The 20,868-nt window shown below is 37.0% G+C and overlaps 1 protein-coding gene and 1 pseudogene across 2 annotated transcripts; one reads left to right on the forward strand and one right to left on the reverse strand.

The window, feature by feature from the left end:
- The first annotated feature begins 318 nt into the window (after positions 1-318).
- Positions 319-3,205, forward strand: LOC145062691 (uncharacterized). Its single transcript, XM_079010286.1, has 2 exons — positions 319-460; positions 2,700-3,205. The coding sequence occupies exons 1-2, from the start codon at positions 319-321 to the stop codon at positions 3,203-3,205; spliced, it is 648 nt and encodes a 215-aa protein (XP_078866412.1).
- Positions 3,206-11,326: 8,121 nt separating this feature from the next.
- On the reverse strand, positions 11,327-18,150 carry LOC145062701 (putative disease resistance RPP13-like protein 1; annotated as a pseudogene). Its single transcript, XR_013687686.1, has 4 exons — positions 18,134-18,150; positions 17,882-17,944; positions 12,933-16,775; positions 11,327-11,627 (listed from the first exon to the last, which is right to left on the reverse strand). The product of XR_013687686.1 is annotated as a putative disease resistance RPP13-like protein 1 (transcript).
- Positions 18,151-20,868: the final 2,718 nt, after the last annotated feature.

Consider the following 20,868-nt stretch of genomic DNA (forward strand, 5'->3'; position numbering starts at 1 on the left):
AATGAAAATTTGGTAATGTCACGTGAATTGACTTGAACTCGGTGATCTCTTTTTTCGGTACTAAGGTTGTTATCTTCAACCCTAACCCTAATTCTTCTCATAGCTGCCACCACCTTGGAGTGCTCTTCAACCGCCGCCATGTGTAGCCTCCCCGACCGCCACCGATTTGCTGTTGTGAACCACTGATGCAACCATCTCTGTTCCATGCTGCACCGAGCCATCGAGCATCGCGGCTGCCTTTCCCTTCCGGCGAAATCGAGTGACATCCATTTCTCCATTGTCTTCTTCTTCTTTTGCCACATGTCGCCACCTACAGACATGCCATGTCCTTCACCGGCTCTACTCCGATCGCCCTTCACCATCTCCTATCCATCAGACGGCGACGGCGCCGCTGTAGCAAGTTCCTCTGTCGCCGTCCTCCTCCTCCGTGTCCAGTATGCAATTATATGGTGGGTGTTCTGTATGTAAGTGTGTGCGTGTGCCGATACCTTTGGCGAGTGTTCATTGGCCAAAGAATGAGAAAAACCACCATGGCTGCCACCTTATACCACCGCTCTACCACCACCAGCCGCCGTATGGCGGTGGCTGTGTGTGTGATTTATTATGTTAATTTTGGGTTTGATAGGATTATGTGGAATCATCCATGTTTGGCCGGATAAATCAAGGAAAATCCACCACCACCACCGTGAGGTGATGGTTGCCGCCTTCTACAGCCACCGACCACCGTGTTGGGTGGCGGTGTGTATTTGCGTGTGATTGGGTTGCTTTTGGGATGCTTGGACATGATCGGACTAGAATCATAACCACCACCGTGAGGGGTGGCTTCCGCCGTGTGCCGCCGTCGATCACCACCGCCTGAGGTGGCAGTGGGTAGTGCTCGACCTAATGAAACCCTAATTTACCTAATGGAGCCCTAATTGACCTAAAAGCCTAACCGTTTGACTAATTGGCATGTGCTTGGGTTAGAAACCCAAATTAGGGTTTAGGAAACCCTAATTTTGGAAGATGTTAGTTTTGGATTGCCGAGACCTGCGTTTGGACCAGTGGATTGAAGTATGACTTATGCGAAACTACATTGTATGTTTGGTCTAGTGGAGTGATGGACTTCACAGATTAAGTCCCTAATGGGTTAAGCAAGAACGCTTAACCCTAATCGTCATTTTATGTGAGAAACCCTAATTATGTTTGGGCTTCAAGTTGGGCCTTCTGTTGGGCTTTGGTGATTGGGCTATTGGTGGGCCATCCAAGGACAAGTATATGGACTTACGATAAGGCCCATTGGAAAGGCTTGGGCCCAATTTCGAAAATTGGGTCATAGATGGGCCATAATTGGGCCTTGATGATTGTGGGATATTGGGCCATAATTGGGCCTTGATGATTGTGGGATATTGGACCATCAGAATGCAAAGTGGTTGGACTAGAATAAATGGTTGGGCCTTAAGGTAAGACCTTGTAGAGGTTTGGGCCCAGTTTGGAAAATTGACCCATATGTTGGGCCTTGAATCATTGTTTGGATTTTGGGCCTTTAGAATATGTGTATGGGCCTTGGACTTAAATCAAGATAGGTTGGGGATAAAGTAGTCTTTTTCCCCAAGTGTGAATTTGTGGTTATGCATTAAAATCCAAATGGTTAACTGGGTTTTGTTTTGATGTTGACAATTCGGGGGTGTGTCAGTCAGTAGCCAAAGATTTATTCGCAGGACTTCAGCAATGCGATGTGAGTTTCCTCTTGTGTGAACGGGTCTAGGCACCAATTTCGGCTTGTATATGTATGCTAATATGTTACAAAGCAAGGTCCGATGTTGGGCAGTGCCCGATGTAGGTCTATACGTTTCCGGATTCCGATCCGATGTCGGGCGGTGCCCGAGGAATGTTTGCATGCATGATGTCTTCGTGATTCTTACATGTGCCTATTTTGTATGTTTCCGGACTCCGTTCCAATGTCGGGCAAAGCCTGAGGAATGTTTGTATGCTTCCGGATTTCGGTCCGATGTCAGGCAGGGCCCGAGGAATGTTTATATATTTATGTTATGTGATTATTTATGTGTATTTGCTGATATGTTACATATATACCGAGCTTTGCCCGCTGCTGGGCGGGGCTCGATGTCGGGCTTCGGTCCGATGCCAGGAGGGGCCCAAGGAATGTTTATATGTTTATGTTATGTGATTATTTATGTGCATTTGTTGATATGTTCCATGTATACCGAGCATTGCTCGATTCCGGGCGAGGCCCAATGCTAAATTTCGGTCCGATGTCGGGCGGGGCCCAATGCCGGACATTGTCCGATACCGGGCAGGGCCCAATGAAGTGGGCAAGGCCCATGATATGTTATTATGTGATTATATGTATGGGATTTGGTAGTTTGGGGTGACTCACTAAGCTTCGTGCTTATAGTTTTCAGTTTTGGTTTCCGGTAGCAAGGGGAAGAGCTCGGGATGACTGCAGTTCACACACCATTATGTTTAGCCTGGGATGTTTTACTATAATATACATTGATATGTGTTTTGACATGATGCTGAGATATTATGGTTTACATTTTGATGACAAGATTTTGATTATAATGGTTTTATTTAATAATCAAAAATGAAATTTTTGGACCGTATTTTTTGGATGTTACAAAAAACTTTAATTTTGAATGAAAATGCAAGTGCATATTATTTTCATTGTTTTGCTCATCAGCATCAACTTATTTTTGTAGCCGTGGCAAAAAATAATTCGAAAATAGTTTCTTTGATTGTGTTGCTAACCAATGTGGTGAATGTTGTTGGAGGTTCTTGCAAATGTCTTGACCGTCTTCGAGAGCAACAAGCTTCCAAAGTTATTGAAGCACTTGGTTTAGGTGAAATCATAAGCGGTCGAGGCCTCAATCAAGAAACATCTCTTTTCAAATCGAGAGACACACGTTGGGGATCCCATTATGGTACTGTGATAAGTATCATTTCATTTTTTCCATCTGTTTTAGATGTGCTTGAGATTATTGCAGAAGATGGAGCAACCCCAGAACAAAAATGTGAAGCTGATATGTTAATTAACTTCTTGCAGACCTTTGATTTCATATTTTCTCTGCACTTCATGAAAAAATTATTGGGTATTACTAATGAGTTGTCCCAAGCATTGCAAAGGAAAGATCAAGATATTGTAAATGCAATGAACTTTGTTAGAATTTGCAAGATGCACTTGCAAAATTTGAGGGATAGTGGATGAGATTCTATGCTCACTCATACTACATTGTTTTGTGAAAAACACGAGGTTGATGTTTCTGGATGGTCACGGCGAAAATATCCAAAGATGACAAACTTACATTACTATCATGTATAGTTATTCTTGGCTTCGCCCCTGGGTGTCTGTAGTTGTGTGGTTGGCTAATTGTACTTTGTTTTGTGGCAGCTAGTCACTGTAACCTTCAACGGTTAGGGTTTGAGAAAAAAAAGACTATTTGTAATTAACCCCCATAAAGTAACTTATCTCCACGTTTTTAAGTGAGGTGATATTATATATGCATTAATACCATATCTGCTAGTTATTATGTAAATTACCACCATGTCAAGATGAATTCTGGTAGCAAAATAAGAGTGCATTCAATAGAAATTGTAAGAATACGAATGTTCTTAACTTGCATCTTGAGTCTTGCAGCATCTAATATAGGGCCAAAGGCCTCATAAGCTTTTTCAGTAAGTAATCAGGTACTGTTAAATTTGTTTTGTTGAGAATTTTGACAAGCCTTCACCACCATCCACAGAAGTTGCATACTTGTGGTTTGTGTGAAAATGCTGGTAGAATAGTTCCTGTATTCCCAATGGTTATTGATACTTTAGTACTTTATCCATTGTGCTTTCTTCAGTATTAGTGATGTTTTTTCTCTCGTGTATCTTCAAGATTTTTTTAATAGCTAGTGAACAGCTATTCAAGTTGACGACTTTTGTTGTTGTGCTAATACCTGAACTGAAGTTTGTTCTGCCCCTCGTTGATTGTGTGTTGTCATATGGTGTGGTTGAATAATATGTTATAAGTATTGATGAATCATGGATGAATGCAAATTGAAGGTTTTCTATAAAAGTAAACTCAAAGACGTATTGAATGAGAACATGAATTTACAGTCTTATAAACTGATAAAGTCAGATATTGAACCGATATTTAGGTATGTATACTTGAACTGATGTCATTTCTGCTTTAATTGTCTATATCAAGGAAAGTTAGGCAGTTCTAATTCTTATCATTTTAGCAGATTTAGAATGAACCAAGAATAACATTCATACAGCAAATTAAATTACTTTTTATCTTCATATGTGCTGACTCTGCCCTTGTTGGTGGCATGTTTGACATCATCTTTTCACCTTATATATATATATATATATATTGTTTAAAGAACAATTGTTCTTACTTGCTTTGGAGGCCTTTTCTTCTAATGTTGATGTTTCCTAACATGATCAATGCATTCCATATATAATAAAATTATAAGTTGTTATGCATAAGTTTTTTTATTATTAAACAATTTATATGGTCTTTGAGCGAAATAGGATCTTGTTACTTGCAAGTGAAATGGGCTTTATAAACCTTCATATGACCCACTTTTAACCAGCCTCTGCTAATACTATCAGTTTCACATATGATCTGTCTGCATCATTCTTGAGGTGTACTCTGTTTCTTAATATATTTATTTTAATATTACTTGACATGTTCCTTTTATAATTATTGTATGGTAAAAGGTCATTAACAACAATATAGGAAAATCTGGTAATCAGGGAGATTTTAGTATATTTAACAGATATATTTTTAGTATTTTGTATGTCGCTAGACCTCTGTTACTGTTAGCAAATTTCCAATTTCCTCCCCCATGATGTGACACCAAAGTTTTTCTTAGGTATAATGCAAGAAATACAAATCTACTTTCTTGTTTTTGTATCTCATACCATCGTACTTGAATATCTTTTTATTACAACATTGTAGTTTAATTTTTTCCTTATTACGACACTATACTTTGTGAGAGACGATATTGCTAAGATTTGGTAGAGAAGAAACGAAAGTAGAATGCTATAATAAATAAACAAATCAATGAATGTACGTTGCTATTCTTGCATCTATATTGTCCAGGGGTACAAATGTCATTTCCACCTATACATGCTACTTGATTGCAACAAGGTAACATGTTTGATGTTCAATTATGGCTCTTAACTCATCACACATAGGGTTGCAAGAGTGGGCAGGGTATGTAGATTATTTATGTCATTTTTTTCTTCTATGTCTTGACAGGTTTGAATTATTGGAAACTCTTTAAAAAGTTTTTACATTTTTTTTTCTTGTGCTTCATCGCGTGTTTATTTATTATCTAGTTAAATCGATCCGCATTCTAACAAAGATGAATTTTTTTTTTGTAAAAAAAAATCATAACAATGAAACAAAAATTAAACTTGGGGTGTTGAAAAGAGTTCTGATAATCCAGATGAAGTAAACTATAAATACGAGTTAACATTGCCCGTAACTTTACGACTGAAATCATATTGATTTTGTAGGTTTTTATCAGTTATTTATCAACACCAATATCACCAAGTTAACACCAACTTTTATTACAAAATATAAATTTGTAGAGCAAGTTATAAGCATATTACCGTAGTTTGTACAGTTTGCGGATAAATGATAGATTTTCTTTTGAATAAAACAATCCAAGTTTCAACTATATTTCCAAATCAACAACTTTGACGTGTCCACCATCTGTATACTAATTCAATCAATTTAATCAACGAAAGAACTAAAGCAGCTAAAAAATATCGGACTTTAAGTTATTCACTTCTTTAGTTTGTTATGCCATGGTAATGACCTTGGATTTACCAGGGTCATTGAGTTCTTTAAACATAGATGAAGCTGTTTGAAAATACATTTTGATCATGAAAAGCATATCACATCAAAATTTGAATCCCCAACTCCCCTTCCCTTCACATGAAAAAGCATAACGCAATTGGAAGTTCTTCATCCGGGTTGATTTTGGGATTCAAAGTTTTTCAAAATTGGGGATTAGAAGTTCATTATCTGGATCTGGGTTCAAAGGTCTTCATCTTCTCCGACGATTGGGATCGGATCTCTTGTAATATTTGTCTTTTTCAGGGATTTTCCATCTCTTCACAAACACCAAAAGCCCTGAAATCTTAACCCCACAATCCTTGAAACATCTTGATCATGAAAAGCATATAGCATCAGAATTTGAACCCCCAATATCTTGATGTTTAACAGTTTAAGTGGTGAGATTAAAGAAATCAAACTTTTCCCCAACAACCAGATGAAACACCCCTCAAATTAATACTTGGAAATAGAAACATCTTTCCAAAGCAAATACCCAACTCACAAGTATAAATGTAGAAACTCCTCACTCTTAAATGCTCAAAAGTGAAATACTACATTTAGCAACCGTTTATTCCACCCGCTGGTGATGACAAGTCATTGCAAAATTATTTATATATAAAGTGTACAATGCATTTCAAAATAAGCCATTTACAAATGAAATCTCAATAAAAATAACAAACGAAATTGTATGTTGATATTTACTGCTTCCAAGTACAATCAATTAACCAATAGATGTTCACATCCATCATATATCCCAGATTAATTTGAAAATGTATTTGGTATTTACTCGTATCCTTTGTAGTCTCTACAATCCAATGACCTTCAACAGCCTCCATCACGTGGACTATGATATCGAATGCTGCTAGTAATCACCTGATGCGTATCTCCATGTTTTGCCTACAGAAATTGAGTGACAGAATAAAACTCATTTACAGGAATATGTCAACATGCCATAAAACTGGATTTGTTAAACATGATTTCATAAACAACCTCCTCCATTAATCACTAATGAGAATAAAGAAGTTGGAAAAATATTTGAAGTCCAGAATATGAGAATAAAGAAGTTGGAAAAATATTGATCACCGATTATATATTCTTGAAATATGATCTCAAGACAATAAGAAAAGGACCACATAAAGACACATAATCATGCTATATAAAGTTTGACCATGTTAATTTTTACCAAAACAGAATAAAGTTTTAATGTCGAATGGACTAATTTTTGTAAGGTATAAACCTTATAATAATACATTGATGCCCACCGAAAAGTAACGAGCAACAAGAAAAAAGAACAAAGGAATAACAGGGGAGTAATAAAAACGAAAACAACTTTGATATTGCTTGCTAACCAATATTATAACTGCTTGAAAAACTTCATTTCATATGTTCCTATATATACTAGACAAAAAAAGTATCCTACGTAAGCTCTAAATCTATGTAGGAGATAAAAACTTAAATATGGTAAGTTTCCTAAAATGCCCCTTGTTTAAACTTTAAACTAAACAAAACCAACTCCTAGAATAAAGAAACCGATTAATTGAACAATTTAACCTCGAAATCGATATAAATTTGTAAAAAACTCTGAAGTTATATAACAGATACTAAAAAGGGATTAAGATGGTACCAAACTTGTACAAGTATCAAATCAATATTTTAAGGACAATGGGTTTGACCTGGAAGGTCAAAGTTTCTGGATTGAAGCCGAAATTCCATTAATTTTTTTAGTAATTATTTCAACAATGGACAAGGTTATTGGAACCAAAAATCAATGAAAACAAACAAAATGACAACAAAAAAGAAAACACAGACACAAAGATGTTGCAACAGACTGCAGATAAAAGCATAATGGAATTGGAAGTTCTTCATCCGGGTTGATTTTGGTATTCATCTATGACATTTATAGCTTTTCTTCTGTCAATACCAGTTTGATTATTAGTTATAAAAATTAAAATAATCTTATCAACAAACAAGTCTCAAAATTAATGTTCCTAATACTTTGGGATAAATAATGAAAAAAAAAAAAGAATGCAGAGATTGGCTGTCACTTTAAATGGAATATTGGATTGATCCAAAAAAAAACGAAAAGAATTGGTGATGTGTATGTTAGGAGAAACACAATACCTTTAAAATTCAAAGAGAGATACAAGACGTAGAACCCTCTTTCACATTTTCAAACAAATACTAATTATAATAGGAGAAGGATATTGAACAGCAAGGAGATGACATACCTTTTATACTACCACACTTCTATTGCCAAATTTGATGGATCGGAAGTTGTTTTAAGATCTGTAATCTTCGGGCATGATATGATATGAAGTCTTTTAAGGCAGGGGAGGTGTGGTAAGACTTCTGAAAATGATTCCACATCCGTAAAATATTTGAAACCATGATGGCACATGAAAGACTCGAACTTCACCCCTAGCTACTTTTTCCCGAACAAAATGGATGTCGATTTCTATGTGTTTAGTGCGTTGATGTTGAACCGGATTGGTTGACAAATAAACAGCACTCACGTCATCACAGTAGACAATGGTTGCTTTGCGAGAGGGATGATGTAACACACATAAAAGATTTCGTAGCCAACAAGATTCTGAGACAACGTTTGAAACCCCTCGGTATTCGGCTTTGGCGCTCGATCTAGAAATCGTGGTCTGCCGTTTGGAGGACCAAGAAAGGAGATTGTTTCCCATAAAGATGCAGTATCCAGATGTCGAACGCCGGGTGTCGGGACAGCCCGCCCAATCAACATCGGTGTAGGATAGAAGCGATGTAGTGTTGGAGCCGATAAGAGTTACGCCATGATCTATTGTGCCACAAATGTATCGAAGTATTCTTTTTAGAGCTGTGAAATAGGGAACTCGAGGGGCATGCATGTGCATGCAAATTTGTTGAACTGCATAGCTAATGTTCGGGCGTGTAAAAGTGAGATATTGAAGGGCCGCTGCAAGCTGCCGAAATTCTATCGGGTTCTCCAAAAGTTCGCCGGTTTTGGCGCTAATTTTTCCTGATGAGTTGACCATTGTTGGAAGTGGTTTGCAATTTTCGAAGCCTGCTCTTTTTAGAATTTCCGCAGCATATTTTTGCTGTGCAAGGAACATCGAACCTGCAGATTGGCGTGTGACTGCAATACCCAGAAAAAAACTTAAGGGCCCAAGGTCTTTCATTGCAAACTCCTTGGCAAGGAGACCCATTAATTTATTTCGTAGAGAATCAGAGGATGTCACACGAAGAATATCATCCACGTAAAACAATAGATAGGCGGTATCTCCTCCATGTCGGTAGATGAATAGTGAATGATCGGAGCGACTATGTTGGAACCCAATTTGGAAGGCGTATTCAACGAACCTTTGATACCACGCTCTCGGGGCTTGTTTTAGGCCATATAGGGACTTCTTTAAGTGACATACATGGTTGGGAAATTGTGTGTCGCGAAATCCCATTGGTTGATGCATATAAACTGTTTCATCCAAATGCCCGTGAAGAAATGCGTTTTTGACATCTAATTGGTTAATTGGCTAAGATTGAGATAGAGCAATGGTAAGCACGGTTCTGATGGTTGCTAGCTTGACCACCAGACTAAATGTTTCTCCACAATCCACGCCTACATGTTGAGAACTCCCGTCACAAACTAACCGTACCTTATATCTTTCCAATGTACCATCAGATTTCATTTTGTGGCGAAAAATCCACATACTTCGGACACTGTTAATGTGAGGATGTCTTGGTACAAGTTCCCATGTCTTATTGTCGATAAGTGCCCGGAATTCATCAAGCACGGCGTTTTTCCAATCCAAATTGTTCAAGGCTTCGGTTGGGTTTTTGGGAATGGGAGAGATAAGAGTGGAGGCATGGAGGTTATGGGTACATTTAGGTTTAGAGATGCCGGACATGCTACGGGTTTTTATAGTACAGGTAGGAATATTGGAGGTGATGATGGATTTGGTGGTGTTGGTGGTTTCCATGGTGTTGGTGGTTTTTGGGATGGGTTCGGTGGTGTTGGTGGTTTATGTGGTGTCTGAAATGTCCAGGTTGTTTGGGGCGCCGGCTATAGGTGAATTGTATGGGAGGTTTGAGAAGTCTTGAAGGGGTTGGTGGTGTTGTTGGGTGGGTGGGCGATGTTGGAATAGTACCGGTGGGAGAACTAAGCCACGTTAGAGGGTGATGTGATTCATCAGTGAATATAGAGTGGTTAGGATGTAAAAGAGACGAACGCTGAAAGGGAAAAGAATGTTCGTCAAAAATGACAGGGCGAGATGTAATGATTTTCTGTTCAGATTCATCGGTGAATATAAGCATATAGTACCATAGTTTGTACAGTTTGCGGATAAATCATAGATTTTCTTTTGAATAAAACAATCCAAGTTTCAACTATATTTCCAAATCAACAACTTCGACGTGTCCACCATCTGTATACTAATTCAATCAATTTTAATCAACGAAAGAACTAAAGCAGGTAAAAAATATCGGACTTTAAGTTATTCACTTCTTTAGCTTGTTATGCCATGGTAATGAGCTTGGATTTACCACGGTCTTTGAGTTCTTTAAACATAGATGAAGCTGATTGAAAACACATTTTGATCACAAAAGCATATGACATCAAAATTTGAATCCCCAATTCCCTTCTGTTCACATGAAAAAGCATAATGCAATTGGAAGTTCATCATCCGGGTTCATTTTGGGATTCAATGTTTTTCAAAATTGGGGATTAGAAGTTTATTATCTGGATCTGGGTTCAAAGGTCTTCATCTTCTTCAACGATTCGGATCGGATCTCTTGTAATGTTTGTCTTTTTCATGGATTTTTGTTAAGCCCCAAACTAATCCTAAAGTGCTTTTAGTTGATTTGATTTATTAGAGTTTTTGTCATCTTTTAGGATTTAGCGGTAGTTTGGCCTTTTTAGGAGTTATGGTTGTTATTGGTTGGTTTGTTTGTGGGAGCACTGATTGTCCCAGGTCTGTTTTGGGACCACTCCCCTGAGTCTTGTTTTCTATTTATTTGCTTCCTGAGGTTTTTGTTCAGCAGCGAAGAATTAATTTGTAAAGAACTTTGTTCTCTTTAGGAGAGTCCATTCCTATCCTAATTTTCTAGTATTGTTGAGTGTTTTGTTGCCTTGAATCTGTTAGAATGCCTGAGGTATATGATAGATTCAACAAGGATCTATCAATTTTCCTTCTCTTCACAAACACCAAAAGCCTTGAAATCTTAACCCCACAATCCCAAAACATCTTGATCATGAAAAGCATATAGCATCAGAATTTGAACCCCCAATATCTTGATTTTTAACAGTTTAAGTGGTGAGATTAAAGAAATCAAACTTTTCCTCAACAACCAGATGGAACACCCCTCAAATTAATACTTGGAAATAGAAACATCTTTCCAAAGCAAATACCCAACTCACAAGTATAAATGTGGAAACTCCTCACTCTTAAATGCTCAAAAGTGAAATACTACATTTAGCAACGGTTTATTCCACCCGCTGGTGATGACAAATCATTGCAAAATTATTTATATATAAAGTGTAAAATGCATTTCAAAATAAGCCATTTACAAATGAAATCTCAATAAAAAATACCAAACGAAATTGTATGTTGATATTTAGTGCTTCCAAGTACAATCAATTAACCAATAGATGCTCACATCCATCATATATCCCAGATTTTGAAAATGTATTTGGTATTTACTTGTATCCTTGGTAGTCTCTACAATCAAATGACCTTCAACAGCCTCCATCACGTGGACTATGATATTGAATGCTGCAAGTAATCACCTGATGCATATCTCCATGTTTTGCCTATAGAAATTGAGTGACAGAATAAAACTCATTTACAGGAATATGTCAACATGCCATAAAACTGGATTTGTTAAACATGATTTCATAAACAACCTCCTCCATTAATCACTAATGAGAATAAAGAAGTTGGAAAAATATTTGAAGTCCAGAATATATGGACTTACATCATCCTTATGATATTGATCACCGATTATATATTCTTGAAATATGATCTCAAGACAATAAGAAAAGGACCACATAAAGACACATAATCATGCTATATAAAGTTTGACCATGTTAATTTTTACCTAAACAGAATAAAGTTTTAATGTCAAATGGACTAATTTTTGTAAGGTATACACCTTGTAATAATATATTGATGCCCACCGAAAAGTAACGAGCAACCAGAAAAAAGAACAAAGGAATAACAGGGGAGTAATAAAAAAGAAAACAACTTTGATATTACTTGCTAAACAATATTTTTACTGCTTGAAAAACTTCACTTTATATGTTCCTATATATACTAGACAAAAAAAGTACCCTACGTAAGTTCTAAAACTATGTAGGAGATAAAAACTTAAATACGGTAAATTTCCTAAAATGCCCCTTGTTTAAACTAAACAAAACCAACTCCTAGAATAAAGAAACCGATTAATCGAACAATTTTAACCTCGAAATCGATACAAATTTGTAAAAAACTCTGAAGTTATATAACAGATACTAAAAAGGGATTAAGATGATGCCAAACTTGTACAAAATGTATCAAATCAATATTTTAAGGACAATGGGTTTGACCTGGAAGGTCAAAGTTTCTGGATTGAAGCCAAAATTCCATTAATTTTTTTAGTAATTATTTCAACAATGGACAAGGTTATTGGAACCAAAAATCAATGAAAACAAACAAAATGACAACAAAAAAGAAAACACAGACACAAAGATGTTGCAACAGACTGAAGATAAAAGCATAATGCAATTGGAAGTTCTTCATCCGGGTTGACATTTATAGCTTTTCTTCTGTCAATACCAGTTTGATTATTAGTTATAAAAATTAAAATAATCTTATCAACAAACAAGTCTCAAAATTAATGTTCCTAATACTTTGGGATAAATAATGAAAAAAAGAATGCAGAGATTTGACTGTCACTTTAAATGGAATATTGGATTGATCCAAAAAAAACGAAAATAATTGGTGATGTGTATGTTAGGAGAAACACAATACCTTTAAAATTCAAAGAGAGATACAAGACGTAGAACCCTCTTTCACATTTTCAAACAAATACTAATTATAATAGGAGAAGGATATTGAACAGCAAGGAGATGACATACCTTTTATACTACCACACTTCTATTGCCAAATTTGATGGACCGGAAGTTGTTTTAAGATCTGTAATCTTCGGGCATGATATGATATGAAGTCTTTTAAGGCAGGGGAGGTGTGGTAAGACTTCTGAAAATGATTCCACGTCTGTAAAACCAAAGAGCCTTAGAGAAACAAGAGATGGTGGAAGAAGAAAAGATGATGATGATGATGATGTTGGAGTAGTAGTATTCCTTCCATCCTCTGCCACTGCAAACGAAACCACTCCTGAACCATTACCATATAACTTTAGTTCAACAAGCGAGGTTGGAAAATTCTGGGGACCCCACTCTGACATGGGCTTATTTAAGCCACCTATCCCTAATTTTCTTAAATTGGGAGGCCACACCCCACAAGGAAAGGAGTAGTCCATACTTGGGCAAATTCGTATCTCTAGTCTTTCCAAAGATGTGAGACTTTGAAAATGCTCATAAGGAAATGACTTTAGATTCTTGCAGTCATTAATTTCAAGAGATCTTAGGCGAGACACAGGGAGAAACCCGAAATCACCGACTATCAATTCAGTAATAGTGGATGGGTGCTCCTGCACTGTTAAAAGGTCAAGGATGTCATTAAATCACAATGTCTTATCTCCAAACTCTTAACACTATTTGGACAATTGTAACTCTCCAGTGTATCACAATAACAAAGCTCCACACGTTTAAGAGATTCCATGCTCATCCCAAAATTATCCTCTTTCTCAGCTGATAAAACCAAGTTTTTACAACCCCATACTTCCAACATCTGTAAACTCACAAGACTCTTGCATGCCTCTGATTCTTGTTCCTACAAGTATCTCAGTTCATCACAGATGTTGTTATATAGATGTTCAAGTGCCCCAAGATGCATTAAATCTTCTCCATATAGTTGAGTAAGTCCTTCGACTTTTAACATATTTAATGCAACAAGTGATGAGGACAAACCAACCATGCTTCTTAACACTGCTTCGGAACATTCTTGTATATATAAAACCCGAAGTGAAGGTATCAATCCAATGGACACTTCAGCTAGTTCTGGACAATTTCTTATAGAGATCTCATGGAGACGAGGAAATAATCTAGGAGTTCCATGTCTGGTCGCCACTATTAATCGACCATCTCTGCCAAACTTGCATATCTTTAAATTTCAGAACTTCAAGCGATGGAAATGCAACGCCAAGAAAAGAAGCAGCGGGTGCAAGAAACTCAAAACCCACAGTCTTCACCTCACTCATCCTTTCAACAATCAGTCTCCTAAGAGACCATAGAATTCCAAGTGTTGGTAGATGTGTACTTCTACAACCATATAACGTAATCTCTGTTAACTGATCAAACGAGGGATCCCCGACCCAAGTAGGAAATCTCGTTCCTTTTTTATTCAGAATGCTGAGTTTTTTTAAATTAGGATGAGGCCTTAGTTCTTTGAATACTTCATATTCAATCAAATCGTTACCTGAACTATCAAACTCATTCCCCCAGCCCATCTCCAAAACATCAAGACCCTTCTTTTGATATAAGTTGGCATCTTTTGCTTGCATTGGGTTTATCACTTTTTCCAGCCCCATTATGGAAAGTTGACCTTGAAGATCCGATAGATCCTTAAGGTTGGATATTTTGAACCCGTTACCTTCTTCAATAAAGACCATGGGTAGAGTTTGTAGGCTCGTCAACCCACCGATCCCCAAGGGCATCTTGTTCAATTTTGGAGTATTACTTATATCAAGATGTCGTAGGTTTATTAACCTCGCAAAACTTTTTGGTAAGCTAGATAACTCATAACAATCATGAACCAACAAGCTCTGTAGATTATAAAGGTCACTCACTTCTTCCGGTAAACATGTGATTTCAGTAAAAGAAAAATTAAGGTACCGTAGATGCTTGAGACTACCAATGGATTCTGGTACCTTCATGACTAACCCGTAAGCTCCGTATGTATAATTGCCTAGGTGCAAACCCTCGACACTTAGCACTCTCAGGAACTATAGTTCAGGAAGTAATTCAAGAACCTTTTCCAAAAACCCATTGTTTTCGAAACCAACCCGCATGATTAAGAAAGTTCGCAAGCATTTAGCTCTTTGTAATTTATTAAGCTTCCTATATGATCCAGATCCTTGAACCACAAATGAAAAATGACGAACCTTCTCAAAAGTTTCATTCGTGTCCGATACATCCACGTCACCGTCCATCCTAAAGGAAAACTCTCCTGCAACATTTGTGGCCAAGTCATTTATTAGGTCGTGCATTGTGTATCCTAATTCGTCGTCCGTCGAATGTTGAAAAAAGGACCTTGACTTTAGCTCTTCAAAATACTCATGACCTAAAAGCTCCATTGACTTGTTTCCTTTTGACTGGGACAAAAATCCTTCTGCCATCCACAATAGGACCAACTTATTCTTGTCAAACACATAGTCTTTGGGAATTAAAGAGCAGTATGCAAACAACTGCTTCAGATGTGGAGGGAGGTGATAGTAGCTTAATCTTAGAGCCGGAAGAATATCACTTCCATCCTCTATATCCCATATCTCACTCTTCAACAACTCCTCCCATTCATTAACATTCCTATTTCCCTTCAAAATCCTCCCAAGTGCTTTCAAAGCCAAAGGCAATCTACCACATTTCTGAACCATACCTTCACCAAGCAACTTAAATGTTGGATGTTTATCAAAGCTTTTTTCACCTAACGCGTGTTGAGCAAATAATGATAAAGCATCTTCATTTGACAAAACGTCCAGAGGGTAAGTTTCTTGTGAGTCCATCACCGATGCAACGCTGCTACTCCTGGTTGTGACAATAATTCTACTTCCAGGTGCCCCTACAAGAAGAGGGCTTTGGAGGAGTTCCCACTTTTTGTGGTCTTCATTCCAGACATCGTCCAGAACAAGTAGGAACCTCTTCTTTGATAGTTCTTCTTTGAGGGCCACATGAAGCAGATCTAGATTAGCAAAATCTTTGTTTTTCCCAGTTACTGCTTGAAAAATAGCCTTGCTAATGTTAAATACATCCAACTCTTCAGAAACACAAACCCAAGCTCTAAGCTCAAAGTGATCCTTCACTTTCTCCTCGTTGTACAAAACTTTGGCAAGAGTGGTTTTTCCTATCCCACCCATTCCAACTATCGACACTACGCTCACATTTTCATCACAACCTAACAACTTACCCAGTAATGTCACTTTATCCCCTTCCCGACCCATGATTTTGGACTCATCAACCAGTGAATTTTCCTCAAGCCTTCTCTCTGGAGTTGACCTTTCATCAGTCACATTCAAACCCAGGTCATTTTTCTGGTCAACAAGATCATGCAATTTGATGGTGATCTCTTCTAGCTTAGAACTCATCTGCTGACCATACATAATGTTGCGAGGAGTGAAATTAGTACAGCAATTTGGGACGAGCTTCAATACCTTACTACTACTGGAGCTGGCTTCAGCTTCTTGATTCAACTTGCGTCGCAGAGCTTCGGTGGCCAAATCATCGAGTACATCATCTATGTCGTAAGCCAATTCCTGGAGATCGTTCACCCACAGTTGAACAGCTCTCTCTTTAATCTGCTTCTGGGTTGCATCAGCAAGCACGGCTTGGATCAGGGGCAGGTTTTTCTTCCATTTCTTCAGCTTAGAATCAATCCCTTCCGTTCGAGCCAGCTTCATCAAGTCACCGGAGATCAGCTTCTCACACAGCACTGTGATGACGGCGCTAACAACTATTTCAGCCATTGGAATTTGGAGAAGGAAATATTCGGTTCTTCTGATTGAGGGCTTTGATTTGAAGCGATCACAATTTTGCAGATAAGAAGAAAAAGGTACGTAGACCAAGTATGGTGTTAAATTAGTGCAGCTGGAACTTACTTAGAAAGCATATAGTAGGGTCCATAGACATAGTTTATTATCAGTTATCCCGTCCGTCCTTTTTGCCATAATGGCAATTACTTTTGCTTTTTCAAAAAACTGGAGTCGATTGACCAATTTACATAAATATCATTTATAGTTTCATATTAGTCCCTTTTTAATTTCATTATACAACAATAACACTTAACCTTTTTGTAATTTACTATAACTACATTAAGTACATGATAAAAAAAAATTGAATATTTTAAGTAAATTATATTGTTAGAAAGAGCCAGTTCATGCCAGTAATAAATATAAACCAACGGTTAAATATATTTGAAAACTTTTTCATTTTTAATATTATAAAAAAACATTTAATATGAATTATATAAGAAGACAATATATGAAATTTGATATGAAATTTATATTTTTAAGTAATTATATAATTATGTAAGACTGATTATATTTAAAATATTTGTTGATCCTACGGAGTGGTTTATAAAAGATAGACTACTAGGCAACTCTGATGGTCCCATTGTCCTTATGAATATGAATTATATAAGAAGACAATATAAGATGAACTTGTTAGATTAATGGTGTGTTACAAACTCCTTGAGTAAGTTATCCAGTTCTCCAATTAATTTAACCAGGACTTAAGTACAAAAATGATAAAGTTAGATGAATAATAAAATGGAACTTGCAACTACAGTCAAATGAAAAGATAGATTTCATATCTCCCCTGTTGCATTTGAAGTTCACTTTTCTATCAATTGGGAACTGTGTAACAATGGCTGCAGTTTCAAGAAAAAAACAATTTGGTTCCACTCAAATAAGTTGGAAGCTGATTAAGCTTATCTTTTACAAACAGGTTCAAAAATGGAAGTCTTCTATTGCTTTCCCTTCAGTTCCTGCAAAACATGGCCAATCCATATTGATAAATAAAAAGTTTTATATCTCAGATGCAAATAATTAAATTTACACATCTCAAATCTAAATGAGCCAAGTTAACAAAGTCTAAATTCTTATTCTTCTATTTCCTCCATGACTAAAATGAGAATCACAATGCTTTCAACTGTTGTAGAAAAAAATTAACCAAAGTTTTCACAGATAAAATACCTTTCGCTTAAGAAATTAACATCCAATTTTTGTTCTCTTTTTCCTGAAAAGAAAAATGGACAGCTGTCAAAGATATACACCATCAGAATCATCTCCATAGAAAAATTAAAGAACACACGTAACTGGAGAGAGAGGAAGAGAGAAGTAAGAGATAAAAATTCTGTTTGATTTTAATCCTTCCAACATCCAAAAGAACGTCATCATAACCACACCAAGACAAAGGATATTGACAATCGAAGAAAAGAATATTACCTTTTCTCGTTTTCCATTGACATAATCTTGAACAATAAAATACAAACTGAATCTCAATGAATGACATTGAGGGTGAACTTGGGGAGGAAAGCAAAGTGCAGAATTGTAGAGAAATCAGTGACTTTAAATTCAAGTTATGACTTCAAATTCAAAAAAAGAAAATAACTGGAAAAACCCAGAAATCAATTTTACCTTGTAATAGCACAATATTGAACTCATGTACAATTGAAATAGTCTGTAACTAGTTACTAAGAGTTAGGAGTAATTTACTCTTTTTCAGTTTCATCTTCCTGTATATATATACACTTGTACTCTCTTGTTCATGATATATACGAAAATACACTTCCCATTATGGTATCACAACTCTGAAATCTCTCACAATATTTTCTCTGCTCTCGTGATTTCCTCCAAGGCAGCAGGTTCTCAGTTTACTCAATCTTGCTGTTAAAAGCACCTCTAACCTAACTTTCCGAATCCCATCTATCACAATCAAACTTGATAGAGACAACTATGTTCTCTGGCGCACAACAATTGTTTCAGCTCTTGAAAGTTTTGACCTGGAATAGTTTATTCTTCATCCTAATGCACCGCCTACAACCATTAATGTTCCAGTTGTTTCTGCTTCTCCGGCCACTGCTGATGCTCCTGCTGTGACCGCTACTCCAGCCACCATAGCTCCCAATCCTGACTATGTTACCTGGAAGAAGAATGATGGATTCGTCTTATTATGGTTGAAATCTACGTTATCTGATAGAGCCCTAGCTCTTGTAACTCTGTCGACTTCGTCTCAAATGGCTTGGCAAGCCATTGAAGAGAACTTTCAAGCCCAATCTAGGGCTTCTCGACTACAATTTCGAGCCCAACTTCAAACCCTTTCCAAAGGGTCCATGTGAATGATCGACTACATTGAGAAAAAGCGATCTATTGCAGATTTTCTAGCTACCAATCTTACTCCAATCTCTGATGAGGAACTTATTGGTCATACTGGTTTTGATTCATCATATGGCGCTTTCACTACTGCTTTTATGATGAAAACTAAGCCGTGACTTTTGATGATCTTGTAGGTTTTTTGTTACAGGAAGAGGCACGCCTAGAACAAGAACATGCTAGATTAGCATCTATTCAATGACCACCTGCTGCTCTTACAGTAAATTGATCCAACAACCGTTCATCCAACTCCTACAACAGTAAAAATTCTAATTCAGGCTCCCGCAATTCTGACTCCAGAAAACGTCGACCACTTTGTCAACTGTGCAACAAACAAGGACATGAAGCTATCGATTGCCGGCAAAGAGGAAATCAGACTTTTCATCTAGACGACCCAATCCCAGACAACAAACTCGACAAGCCCATACGGCACACAATAACAACAACCCTTCTACTGCCATTGACCCTGCCTGGTATTTTGATACCGGGGCCACTGATCACGTCTCTCCTAACCAGAACAAGCTCAATATTGCAGAAGAATGCAAAGGGGATGATAAGCTGCAAGTGGGAAAGGTAAAAACATGTGTATTTCTCATGGTGGATCCTCTTCTATGCCAAATTTAAAATTACCAATTGTGCTTATTGTTCCTGAACTCACTAAAAATCTTCTAAGTGTGTCCAACTTAACAACAGATAATAATGTTTATATAGAGTTCTGGCCTAATCATTGTAATGTTAAGACCTTGCAGGGACAAACCATACTCTGAGGGGATGTTAAACATTGTCTCTATCGGGTGCCACATACCACATCAAAACCTCGTTCAATGGCATTCACCGGTATTCGTACATCTTTACATGGATGGCATAAACGTTTGGCACACCCTCATTAGCCTGTTCTACGTAAACTTGTGGCTTCATTTAATCTTCCAGTTTCATCAAATAAATTTCCAAGTGTTTGTGACTCATGTCAACTTGGAAAAAGTCATCATTTTCATCTTGCTTCTTCGCATGCTATACCTTCTACACCTTTTGAATTTTTTACTGTGATGTATGGGGTCCATCCATAGAATTTTCTTTAAATCGAAACCGGTATTTTATTTTGTTTGTTGATGATTGCACAAAGTTCATATGGATATATTTCTTGTCCCATAAATCACAAGCTTTTTTTTACTTTCTTACAATTTCGAACCATGATAAAAACTCAATTCAACTATGATATAAAAAGCTTACAAAGAGATTGGGGTGAGGAATTTCGAAATATCTCTTATTTTCTTCAAGGAAATGGCATCAGTCCTCGAATTTCTTGTCCCTATATACAAGCCCAAAATGGAGTTGTTGAACATATAAATAGAATCATAGTTGAAAAAGGGTTAACTCTTCTAGCTCAAGATTCACTACCTCAAATTTTCTGGGAACATGCTTTTAAAATAGCAACCTACTTAAATAATCGTACCATCTCACCACTATTACATTACAAATTAATAACCCTATCAAAAACTTTACCACAAAGCTCCTGATTATGGTTTTCTAAAAACTTTTGGATACCTTTGTTATCGTTTTTCTCCGACCATATAATGCTCACTAAATTGATTTTCGCTCCAAACCTTGCATTTTTCTTGGATACAGTGCTTCGCACCAAGCTTATCTTTATTTTCATCAACCAACCTCTCGCATCTACATCTCTCGATATGTTGTTTTCAATGAGGAAGTTTTTTCCATACATCCCTCAATCTACTCCGTCACATCCAACCACACCAAATATCGACAACACTCCTACCATTATAACTTAAATAGATTAATCATCCTCA

The sequence above is a fragment of the Lactuca serriola genome, chromosome 1 (genome assembly GCF_051521515.1).
Source record: "Lactuca serriola cultivar US96UC23 chromosome 1, Lser_US96UC23_V15, whole genome shotgun sequence".
Classification (NCBI taxonomy): domain Eukaryota; kingdom Viridiplantae; phylum Streptophyta; class Magnoliopsida; order Asterales; family Asteraceae; genus Lactuca; species Lactuca serriola.

Bases quoted from the DNA above. Each gene is read 5' to 3' on its own strand.
- LOC145062691 (XM_079010286.1), top strand. From the start codon at position 319: ATGCCATGTCCTTCACCGGCTCTACTCCGATCGCCCTTCACCATCTCC. The intron at 461-2,699 runs GTATGTAAGTGT...TTATTTTTGTAG, and splicing joins AATTATATGGTGGGTGTTCT to CCGTGGCAAAAAATAATTCG.